General features: G+C 40.8%; 1 protein-coding gene across 2 annotated transcripts in view; it reads left to right on the top strand.

Annotated features, from left to right (window-relative positions):
* The window catches only part of GRB14 (growth factor receptor bound protein 14), a 110772-nt gene that overhangs the window by 75998 nt on the left and 22098 nt on the right, over positions 1-12676 (top strand). For both annotated transcript variants that reach the window (XM_054723435.1, XM_008138625.3), the window contains 2 exons: positions 9188-9309; positions 11610-11684. In XM_054723435.1, the coding sequence (XP_054579410.1) occupies positions 9188-9309; positions 11610-11684 (197 nt within the window). The remainder of the gene's footprint in view (positions 1-9187; positions 9310-11609; positions 11685-12676) is intronic.

Genomic DNA, 12676 nt, shown 5'->3' with positions numbered 1-12676 from the left:
TCTGCTTGGTTTTTGAATGGGGCTAAAGAAGAGTAAAGAGAAAGTGTATTGTAAGCCATCTAGACTGGTATTTTGTTTTGTTTTTTTCCTTCTTTTTCTTAGGTCTTGGTGATGATGTCTTATGTCTAGGCTCAGGAAAAGCAAAGCTGGTCTTCTGTAAATCTTTACCTTCCCTTTAAGCATATTTCCTTTCCTCTCAGAGTAATCCATTTAGGTATCCTGTATCTTCATGTTGAACTTTCCCCCTTTAAGGTCTGTATTTAGTTAGTTATTTGTCTTTAAAAAAAAAAACACCCACTAATTTTCTGTAAGATGTAATTACCTGATCATCAATTATGCCTCTTGGGGTTATTTGAATTATTGTAGCATTAATTCTTTAACATAATGAGACTTGGTTGGGGGGATGGAATATGCCAGTGTATCCAAATTGGGATGGAGATACATAAACTTAAAAAGATTGATTCAATATAATATAATTTTTAAAAAGCAGGATTATATAATAAGGAAATTTTAACTCCATTACCAGATGCATATATGAGGTAAGAACCTGTAGCTGCATTTGATCTTCTGGACTTTATTTGCTTTTTTATGTTATCTGAATTTTCTTTTTTTTTTAAAATAAATCTTTATTGTTCAGCTTATTACAGTTGTTCCTCTTTTTTCCCCTCATAGCTCCCCTCCACCTGGTTCCCACCCCATCCCCTGCCCTTACCCCCCCCCCCTGTCTTCATCCATAGGTGTATGATTTTTGTCCAGTCTCTTCTCGCACCCCCCATACCCCCTTCCCCCCAAGAATTGTCAGTCCACTCCCTTTCTATGTCCCTGATTCTATTATATTCACCAATTTATTCTGTTCATCAGATTTTTTATTCACTTGATTTTTAGATTCACTTGTTGATACATATGTATTTGTTGTCACTTTGCTGTTCATAATTTTTATCTTTACCTTTTTCTTCTTCTTCCTCTTCTTAAAGAATACCCTTCAGCATTTAATATAATACTGGTTTGGCAGTGATGAACTTCTTTAGCTTTTTCTTATCAGTGAAGCTCTTTATCTGACCTTCAATTCTAAATGATAGCTTTGCTGGGTAGAGTAATCTTGGTTGTAGGTTCTTGCTATTCATCACTTTGAATATTTCTTGCCACTCCCTTCTGGCCTGCATAGTTTCTGTTGAGAAATCAGCTGACCGTCGTATGGGTACTCCCTTGTAGGTAACTAACTGTTTTTTTCTTGCTGCTTTTAAGATTCTCTCTTTGTCTTTTGCCCTTGGCATTTTAATTATGATGTATCTTGGTGTGGTCCTCTTTGGATTCCTTTTGTTTGGGGTTCTGTGTGCTTCCTGGACTTGTAAGTCTATTTCTTTCACCAGGTAGGAAAAGTTTTCTGTCATTATTTCTTCAAATAGGTTTTCAATATCTTGCTCTCTCTCTTCTTCTGGCATCCCTATAATTCGGATGTTGGTACGTTTGAAATTGTCCCAGAGGCTCCTTGCACTGTCTTCATATTTTTGGATTCTTTTTTTCATTTTACTTTTCTGGTTGTGTGTTTGTTGCTTCTTCATATTTCAAATCTTTGACTTGATTCTTGGGATCCTCTATTCTGCTGTTGAATCTCTGTATATTATTCTTTATTTCAGTCAGTGTATGCTTAATTTCTAATTGGTCCTTTTTCATATCCTTGAGGGTCTCACTATATTTCTCTGAGGTGTCTAGAAGATTCTTGAGTATCCTTATAACCGTGGTTTTGAATTCTATATCCAGTAGTTTGCTTTCCTCCATTTCTTTCATTTGTGACCTGTTTCTTTGTCTCCATATTTTGGCTGCTTCCCTGTGTTGATATAGTGGCTTTGTGTGCTAGGTGTCCTATAGGGCCCAGTGGCTCAGCCTCCCCAGTTACCTGAAGTGGACACTGTTGGTGCACCCCTTTGTGGGCTGTGTGCACAGTCTTGTTGTAGTTAAGCCTTGATTGCTGTTGGTATCACTGGGAGGAATTGACCTCCAGGCCAATTGGCTGTGATGACCAGTTGTGTCTACAATGGGAGAACTTCTGTGCTGGAGATATCCTTATGGGGCAGGACTTACTTCAGTGGGGCTTTGGCGCTCACTGAGTCTGCCCCCTGAGTGGGTCTTTTATGGATCTGAAGAGTTGTAATCTGGATGGTCTCACTCTGACCACTGGGTACACTGGCTCTTGGATCTCCAAGGAGGTGCAAAGTCAGCCACTGCTGAGGCCACCCAGCAGGAGCTACAGAGAGATCTGCAGATTCCTCCTCTTTGTTTGGGTTTTGGGGGTGCCCAGATAAGGCTCAGCTGTGAACCAATGCAAGCTGCTGTGGAGCCTTGGGTCTTCTTTTGGAAGCTCTGGGGCTCCCTGACCCAGCTGCAGTTTGTTAGATTGCAAAAGGCCAAGCTATTCATATGCAAAAGCCTCTGCACACAGCTTGGATGGGGTTGTAAATTGGGTATGGTGGGGTCTCAGGGAATCACCAGGGTGGAGAAAACAGCAATGGCTGCCCGTCAGCCCTGCCCAGAAGAGGTCCCCGGGTCTCTGTGTCCTGCGGCACCGTACAGGAACAATGATCGCTGCAAGCACCTCTGAGAGAAAGCCGCCCTCGTGTTCCAGCCCAATGCCAGACAGTCCAGTTTCTCTTCGTATGAGTTATGAGTCTGGGTCCCCAGAGTCTCACCCAGAACTGGAGTTCAGAACAGTCGGGAGCTTGTATCTCTCTCCCGATTGAAAAAGACAACAGTGTACCAAGTTGCAGCCCCTTTTGCACATGCCTCTGACCTCTACACTTCCACACCTCCACACCTCCTACCAGACTCAATGTGTTTTTCTCTTTCCTTCTAGTTGTAGAATTTCCACTCAGCCAGCCTTCTCATGGTTCTGGTTGATGTGTTTTTTTTGTCTTATAGTTGTAGTTTTGATGTGGTTGTGCGTGGCAGGAAGTTCAGGTGTTTACCTATGCCGCCATCTTGGTTGTTTCCTATGTTATCTGAATTTTCAATGAAATAGTATCAAGAGCCTGGCCAGTGTTACTCAGTGGTTGAGTGTAAACTTATAAACTGTTCAATTCCCAGTCAGGGCACATGCTCTGGTTGTGGGCTCAATTCCCAGGGTGGGGCGTGTGGAAGGCAGCTGATCAATGATTCTATCTCATAATTGTTGTTTCTATCTCTCTCTCTCTCCCTTCCTCTCTGAAATAAATAAAAACATATTTTTAAAAAATAGTATCAAGAAATTTTTTTAAGGGAATGGAAAGTATGTCTTTTGCTTTTTTACATACTGTAGTATTTGCTAGCTTTATTTGAAGAAATTTTTCTTCTGAAGATTACCAGCAGGTTTTCCTGATGCTATTACTTGCATTATTTAAACATTTGGCATTATAGTTCTGTGAAATTTTCTATAGATATCATATCCCTTATTTTTCCTATCTAGATTGATATGCTGGGTTTTATTTGCATGTAGTTAGCAAAGCCCTGGCTAGACTGCCACTTCTTTGATGATCACTTGGATTTGTCTCATAACAAGTAGGAAGTAGACCTGCTTTTTGAGCAGGGGTCATATTGATACAAATGTCTTACAGTGTTTGCTGTGATATTAGAGTTCAGGTTGGATTGGGAGAACAGGAAAGTAGAGGTTTGGGGATTAGTTAAGAAAAGGTGGAAGTCTAAATTGGAATGGTGTAGTGGTAATGTGTGGGGGTTTGTTGGTTGTGTCCCAGACCTGAGGAAGAATCCCTGATATCCTATCTAATAATAGACAAATATGCAAATTGACCATACCACCGACACACCCACAAGCCATGCCCACAAGTCACGCCCACCATCCAATCAGAGCGACCATGCAAATTAACCCAAACCAAAATGGCTACAGCCACAGAGAGTAAGGTTTCCTAGGTAATAGAGGAAGCCAAGCTTTCCGCCTGCCCTGGCCAGGCCTAAGCCTCCACTCAAGCTACAAAGTTTCAATTATAGAAGGTAAACAAATTCAAACAAATGGCGGCAGAATGGAGCTTGAGAGAGCAGGCCAGGGTTGCCGCCGGCAACAGGGGAAGCAAAGCTTTCTGCACACCCTGGCCGGGCCCACCTGCTTAAGGCAACAAAGTTTCAATTATAACCCCAACACAAATGGCTGCGGCCCTTGGAGGGAGCCCTAGGCTTGGCTCAGCTCCAGGCTACAAAGTTTCAATTGTAGAAGGAAAATAAATTCCAGATACCAGGGCCTCTGCTTGGGTTGCCAGGGGGCGTGGTCAGCCTGCAAACCACCACAGGCCCCTCGCTCAGGCCGCCCCACACCCCAAGGGAATCCCCACCTGATCCCAGATGCCCTTCAGGGCAAACCAGCTGGCCCCCACCCCTGTACCAGGCCTCTATCCTATCTAATAAAAGAGTAATATGCAGATTGATCATCACAGCAACACACAATATGGCTGCCCCCGTGTGGTCAAAGATGGCTGCCCCCATGTGGACACAAGATGGCCACCACAAGATGGCCAGCAGGAGAGGGCAGTTGGGAGGCACCCGCCCTGCAAGGGAGGGCAGTTGGAGGTGATCAACCCTGCAGGCGAGGGCAGTTAGGGGTGACCAGGCCGGCAGAGGAGGGAAGTTGGGGGCAAACAGGCTGGCAGCAGAGTGGTTAGGGGGTGATCAGGCTGGCAGGCAGAAGTGGTTAGGGGCAATCAGGAAGGCAGGCAGGCAAGCAGTTGGGAGCCAGCAGTCCTGGGTTGTGAGAGGGCAGTCGGACCTCCCTTGAGGGGTCCCATATTGGAGAGGGTACAGGCTGGGCTGAGGGACAACCCCACTCTGTGCATGAATTTCATGCACCGGGCCTCTAGTCTGGAGATAACAAGAGTAGAGACTATTTGAGTAGAAATGGAAAAAGATGTAATGGAGATAGGAGAATTTAGGAAAAAGAAGTTTGAGAGGGGAAAAAAGGAAGAGGACTTTGTTTGTTTTTTATAAATTTTTGTAAAATGTACATAACATAAAATTTACAATTTTATCCATTTTAAGGGTATAGTTCACTGGAGATATGCATATTCATATTGTTATATAACCGCCAATATTCATCTCTAGAACATATTTATCTCCCTATACTCAACCTATTAAACTATAACTCTTCATTTATTCCTCCCCCCAGTCCCTAGAAACCACTATTTAATTTTTTGTCTCCATGAATTTGTTTATTCTAGACACCTCATGTAAATGGAGTCAAACAGTATCTGTTCTTTTGTAAACACAAAAGAGTTGTCTTATTTCATATAGCATAATATCTTTAAGATTCATCCATACTGTAGTATGTGTTAGAATTTAATTCCTTTTAAGGCTAAATTTTCCATTGTATGTCTGTATTTTGTTTGTCCATTCATTTGTTGATGGATATTAGTATGTTCCCATCTTTTGGCTATTGTGAATAATGCTACCATGAACATTGGTGTACAGACATATTTTCTAGTCCCGTGGTTGGCAAACTGCGGCTCGCGAGCCACATGCGGCTCTTTGGCCCCTTGAGTTTGGCTCTTCCACAAAATACCACAGCCTGGGCAAGTCTATTTTGAAGAAGTGGCATTAGAAGAAGTTTAAGTTTAAAAAATTTGGCTCTCAAAAGAAATTTCAATCGTTGTACTGTTGATATTTGGCTCTGTTGACTAATGAGTTTGCCAACCACTATTCTAGTCCATGCTTTCACTTCTTTTGGTTATGTAATCAGAAGGGGAATTGCTGGAATCCTATATAATAAAAGGCTAATATGCAAATTGTCCCCACGGGTGGGCGTTCAACCGACCAGAGTTAGACGTGTGCTGACCACCAGGGGTCGGTGCAGAACATGGTGGGCATCTGTGATGTGGCGCTGGCAGCAGGCGGCAGTGGAGGTGCTGCCGGCCCAATGGGCCCCCGACGAGAATGGGACCGCAGTGGGATGGTGGAGCAGGTGAGCAGGCAGTGCCAGGCCAATTGGGTGTGAGCAGGGGCCCCAATCGCCCCACTGGTCACCCCACAGATCGGCCCTGATCGCCGGCCAGGCCTAGGGACCCTACCGTGTGTGAATTTTGTGCACCAGTTGTTTAATATTTTTAGGATTTGCCTTACTGACTTTGATTTTAGACAAACTGTGTCTGAGGAGGTAGAAAGTCTAGCAGTTAGGAATGAAGTGTGACTGAAAGCAGCTGTTGTTGGATATTTCACTTCAAAGAACTTGACAGACGTGATGGCTAAAAAGGGGAGCATGAATTAGTTTAGAGCCGTGGTTGGCAAACTGCGGCTCGCAAGCCACATGCGGCTCTTTGGCCCCTTGAGTGTAGCTCTTCCACAAAATACCACTGGCCTGGGCGAGTCTATTTTGAAGAAGGGCGTTAGAAGAAGTTTAAGTTTAAAAAATTTGGCTCTCAAAAGAAATTTTAATCGTTGTACTGTTGATATTTGGCTCTATTGACTATTGAGTTTGCTGACCACTGGTTTAGAGAAAGGGAAAGAAAAGAATTGAGCCAAGGACTGCATCTTAGGATGGAGAAGGAGCTACAGGAGCTAGTCAATGAGACAGAAAAAGAGCAGTCAGAGTTAGGAACGGAACTGAGTGTTGATACACACGTAGCTCAAACTCATCCATATTCATTGAGCACTCTTGCAGGAACTTCCTTTCAGAAGAATAAGCTTCTATTTAAGTATGACATTACTTTCAAGGGTTTGGGTGTTAGAGGTCACAGATCACTATTGAGTGTTGAATTTCCGAGACACGGATACTTTCAAAAAGGTCCCAGAAGAAGCAGATTCCTCATTTGGCTGTTCTCTATTTCCTGTTTTGCATCCGTAATTCCACAGTTTCTTTACCATTTTGTTGCAGTATGACATGCCTTCAGAAATGTGAACGAGCCACATGTGGACAACTCAGTGAATTCTCAGATATTGCATACACCCGAGTATTCACACCCAGATGGACAGCATATTTCCCATGCTCAGTGTTTCCCACCAGGCCCCCACTTACTCACCCACTCTCCGCATTACCTTGATTTCTGACACCATAGATTTATTTTACCTGTGTCGAACTTTATGTAAGTGGGACCATGTAGTATATACTCTTTGTGTCTGACTTCTTTTATTTAATATTATGTTTGTAAAATTTATCCATATAGCTGCTTATTGCTGTAGTACATATTTCACTGGATGCTTTACATAACTTATTTATTCATTCTCATGTTGATAAGCATTTGGGTAGTTTCCATTTTGTGGTTATTATGAATAGTGCTGCTAAGAATGTCACAGTTTCCTATTAAATAGGTATTTTGCACCTTATGTTCACTGCTTTAAAGTTGTCATTGCTTATTTCATTTAAGTGACTTTTCTCCTAAGTGCCTTCCCATTTTAGCTAATTATCTTCATTGTTAATACAATATGTATTTCCCTGAACATTATTTTGAAAGTATAAAGTGCCACAATAAATTAGGTTTCTTAAAAATGTTATGTACTTGCATTAATATTTTCCTTTTAGAGCATTTATTTTAATTTTTCTTAACTATCCAGATTATGTGTCTGAAATGCATATTGAATCTGTCAAAATTTTTCCTCTCTTCATGGGCTGAATTGTTCATCCTGGAGGCAAATATTTTAATTTTGGCAGCATGACGAGTTGGAGAAAAAGAATAACTCCCATATTCTTAATGCTGAATTGTTATCAAACTTATATTATAATTTAAATAGCGATAAAAGAAGGTTCACAATTAGCAAAAAGTGCATTGTGATATTTTGTCATTTTTCTCTTCAGGTTCCAGTCTGCTTTGGTATAAAAAGCAGTTATTACTAATGCAAAATTGAAGAAATTTTATCAATCCACCTATTTCAGAATTGAGTTGAAATCTTCTATCTTAAGTAAAAATCCTACCTAATAATAGTCAAATATGCAAATTGACCATACCTCCAACACACCCACAAGGCACACCCACCATCCAATCAGAGCAAGTATGCAAATTAACCCAACTAAGATGGCTATAGCCACAGAGAGCAAGGTTTCCTAGGTAACAGAGGAAGCCAAGCTTTCCGCCTGCCCTTGCCAGGCCTAAGCCTCCACTCAAGCTACAAAGTTTCAATTATAGAAAGTAAACAAATTCAAACAGAAATGGCGGCAGAATGGAGCTTGAGAGAGCAGGCCAGGGTTGTCCCCAGCAACAGAGGAAGCAAAGCTTTCCACACACCCTGGCCGGGCTCACCCGCTAAGGCTACAAAGTTTCAATTATAACCCCAACAGAAATGGCTGCCAGCCATGGAGGGAGCCCCAGGCTTGGCTCCACTCCAGGCTACAAAGTTTCAATTGTAGAAGGAGAATAAATTCCAGATACTAGGGCCTCCACTTGGGTTGCCAGGGGGCATGGCCAGCCTGCAAACCACCACAGGCCCCTCACTCAGGCCACCCCATGCCCCAAGGGAACCCCCACCCTGATCAGGGACACCCTTCAAGGCAAACCAGCTGGACCCCACCACTGTACCAGGCCTCTATCCTATCTAATAAAAGAGTAATATGCAGATTGATCATCACTGCAACACACAATATAACTTCCCCTATGTGGTCAAAGATCCTGCCCCCATGTGGACACAGTATGGCCACCACAAGATGGCCAGCAGGAGAGGACAGTTGGGAGGCACCCAGCCTGCAAGGGAGGGCAGTTGAGAAGCACCAGGCCTGCAAGGGAGGGCAGTTGAGAGGGACTAGGCTTGCAAGGGAGGGCAGTTGGAGGTGATCAACCCTGCAGGAGAGGGCAGTTAGGGGTGACCAGGCTGGCAGAGGAGGGAAGTTGGGGGCAAACAGGCTGGCAGCGGAGTGGTTAGGGGGTGATCAGGCTGGCAGACAGAAGCGGTTAGGGGCAATCAGGAAGGCAGGCAGGCAAGCAGTTGGGAGCCAGCAGTCCTGGATTGTGAGAGGGATGTCCGACTGCCCGTTTAGGCCCGATCCCGGTGGGCAGTCGGGCAGTCAGACATCCCTCGAGGGGTCCTAGATTGGAGAGGGTACAGGCTGGGCTGAGGGACAACCCCCCTCTGTGCATGAATTTCGTGCACCAGGCCTCTAGTACATACATAATATATTTTATATATTTGCATGGATCTACATATCCATATGTATATTTGTCTCCCTAGCTATATTTTTATTTATCCATCCATCTATCCATTGACATACTAACTAAAACATTCTTTACAGAAAGAATAATAGAAGATCATGAGCTGGTGGTTGAAGTGCTATCTAACTGGGGAATGGAAGAAGAAAATAAGCTATACTTTAGAAAAAATTATGCCAAATATGAGTTCTTTAAAAATCCAATGGTAAGTGATATCCTCATTAATAGTTGTGGAAAATAAATAAATTAGTTAAATTTTATTTTAGTTTATGTGAAGAAAAGTGTTACCATAAATAAAATATAATTCCCTAATTGGTAACTTGTAGGTAAGAATTGTGGTTCTTTATAATTTCAGTCATATTTCTTCTTACTCTAACATTGATTAGTCAACATCATCACAGAAATTCATATACATGATTTTCAAGAACTCTTGCTTTTAAAGAAAAAAAATTCTATACATTTGATTTAGGGAATGAATTATTAAATATCATCAAGCAGGTTCCAAAATATTATAGTTTAATACTTTTAAGAGAATTTGGAAAATTTAAAATATATAATTTCTAAAGTAAAAATGAACTGATGATTGTTGGGAGTGTTGTAACTTAAACCAGAAACTTAAGATGGACATGAATCTGGCCCTGGCAGGATAGGATAGTTCAATTGGTTAGAGCATCATCCCAATATGCCAAGGTTGTGGGCTCAGTCCCTGGTCAGGGCACATAAAAGAATCAACCGATGAATGCATAAATAAGTGTAACAACAAATTTCTCTCTCTCTCTCTCTCTCTCTCTCTCTCTCTCTCTCTCTCCCCTCTCCCATCCCTTCCCCTCCCTCCCCTTCTCTCCTCTCTAAAATCAATTTAAAAAGATTGACATGAATCTTGCTATTGCAAATTATTTTGTTTTCAGTGCAGTAATCACTGAGCCAAGTAGAAATTAGATAAAGATCAGTGTATTATTTAGGAACTACTGTTTTCATTGTAGTTCTCTTTAAATGATAATAAATGCATGTCACATTCTAATGAAGACTAGGGATCTGGAGAAGTCAGAATAGCCTCAGGGATTATTATTTAAATTGTGTGTTTTTTTTCTGCAGCTGTAGCACTTTTACACTAGGTTTTGGATAATTGGATTGAAATAATCCTTTATGGGAAATATATGATACTAAACATAAATAGAATATTTTCAAACCCTGAAAGACTTCTTTTTTATTTGAACCTATTAATAAAAACATAATGATCTTTGACAAAGAAAATAAGAGTTCTAATAAAAATTAAATAGAATTAGAATTTGAAGGGAAACTGTTTTCTTGTTATGAATCTTTATTAAAAGCAATAATTTAAAAGTCATAGTTATAAACATATGGTTTAGTGTTTATTCTGAGTTTTATCTATTTTTTAAAAATGTAAACAGGCTATACATTCATTTTGTAGACCTATAACAGTGGTTCCCAACCGAGGTGGTGATTTGACAATGTCTGGTGATGTTTGTGGTTGTCACAAAGAGGGTGGGGAGGGCTGCTAGTGAACAGGGGCCAGGAATGCTGCTAAACACCCCACATTGCACAGGACAGGTCCCTCTCCCCCCACCACGTAGTATTATTAGACCAAATGTTAATAGAACTACTGTTGAAAAAACCCACTCTAGAGGAAGTAATCTATCTATATATAAAAAGCTAATATGCAAAATGTCCCCTCGGGAGTTCAACCGGGAGACCGGGAGTTCGATTGCTCGCTATGACGTGTGCTGACCACGAGGGGGTGGCGTGGAACGAAGGAAGGCCCCAGCCGGCAGTCGGAAGGCCCCGATCGGCCCTGATCACCGGACAGGCCTAGGGACTCTACCCATGCATGAATTTCATGCACTGGGCCTCTAGTGTAGAATATATTTCCCCAAACTTGTCTGATTATAAAAATTATCTGGAGGAGGCGGGGAGTGCTTATTAAAAACACAGGATCCAGGACTATCCGGAAGTATGGAATCAAAACTCTTCAGGAGTGAGTGAGGCCTGGGAATTCCTATATCAAACAACTACTCTGGGTGAATTTTATGATTAAACAAGTTTGGAAAAACAGTGAGTGGAAAGAACTGGATTTTTGCTCTCTAGCTCTTCTACACTGTGGGCTGTAACCTTGACTATGCCTTTCACTTCTATGAGCTTTGACTTTCTAAAATGGAGATGATAGTCCTTTAGCACCTGCTAGAGTGGTTGCAGGACTCAGGGAAGAGATGCAGGAGCAGGCACTGTCCTGAGGGCAGTGTTTTGTGTAAAGTGAGGTATGGGCATCTCTTCATGGTCGTCATCTGACCGTGTTTGCTACTCTGGGTCCTACTCTGACCATTTCATTAAGATACCTGAAGGCAGAGTCCAGGGACTGGCATTTTTAAAAGCACTTCATATTTCCAACACACTGATTTAAAGAACTTTTGCCTTAGATTACAATGGTCATAATTGAATCTGTTTTAGTACAGGTTTTTTGATAATGTAACTGTATCTTTTCGTCAGTATTTTTTTCCAGAGCATATGGTGTCTTTTTCAACGGAAACCAATGGTGAAATATCCCCCGCACTGATTTTGCAGGTAAAATACATTTTCATTAAAATATTTAAGTAACAATAAAAGGAAACTTTTAGGTCCATATTTATAAATGTCCAGAATTTGAAATGTTATGCCTTGAATAATTAATTTTTGCTGGAGGTAAAACTGAAAAGAAAAGAGCAAAATCTATATGAAGAATTTCTTAAAGACATATGTACTACTATTTGTAATACTTTAAACAATAAAATAAAATTTAAAAAAAGAATTTCTTAAATCAATAGACTCCCTATTATTCTTCCCAGTTTGGGCCAATTATCAAAGAATTTTAAACACTTAACAAGTATGTATTGTGAAAGGAAACTTGCAGTTTTACTCTGTGATGTGTTTAAAGATTATGTTAGTCTTTTGAAAAATTAAAATTTCCAGTAAAATGTAGTCATTTTACTAATAGGTATTTAGTATTAAGTTTTATAACAAATGCCCTCAATCCTATTTGTAGTAAAATACTTAGCTATTAAATAGAAGGAGAAAAAACTATCTAGAATATATCTATTTCATACACTAACATTTGTAATACCTATGACGGAAATACTTGAAATATCTTAGCTGAATTAAGAGTACTGGTTATTTAATTAAAAATCTCCTTGGTTTTGCACTTGTTGGGCCGATTTCTTCTACACTGACTGTAACTTTAGGTGATCATTTCCCAACCTTTTTCATTATAGTAAAATAATGATTTTAGTTATTTTATTTTATTGTTGATAGATTAGTAGAATTTACACCAGCCACTCTGGAGTTATCACCAGGTTGAGGTTGAGCAATTTCTTTATAATGGGTGCTGTTTGATCTAAGCCCTGGGCATCTCCAAACCCACTCAATATTTTCTGATCTTAAATGAAGAAAACTTTTAATACTTTCAATATAGATACTACTTTAACTATATTGATAATGAAATATATTGGATATGGCAGATTCGTTTTCTTTGAGCTTCTTATGAGGTTATATTTCCTTTTGCACTTCAAAATATTTTAAAA

This window comes from Eptesicus fuscus, chromosome 11 (genome assembly GCF_027574615.1).
Source record: "Eptesicus fuscus isolate TK198812 chromosome 11, DD_ASM_mEF_20220401, whole genome shotgun sequence".
NCBI lineage: Eukaryota > Metazoa > Chordata > Mammalia > Chiroptera > Vespertilionidae > Eptesicus > Eptesicus fuscus.
This window is presented reverse-complemented; position numbering and strand designations above follow the sequence as displayed.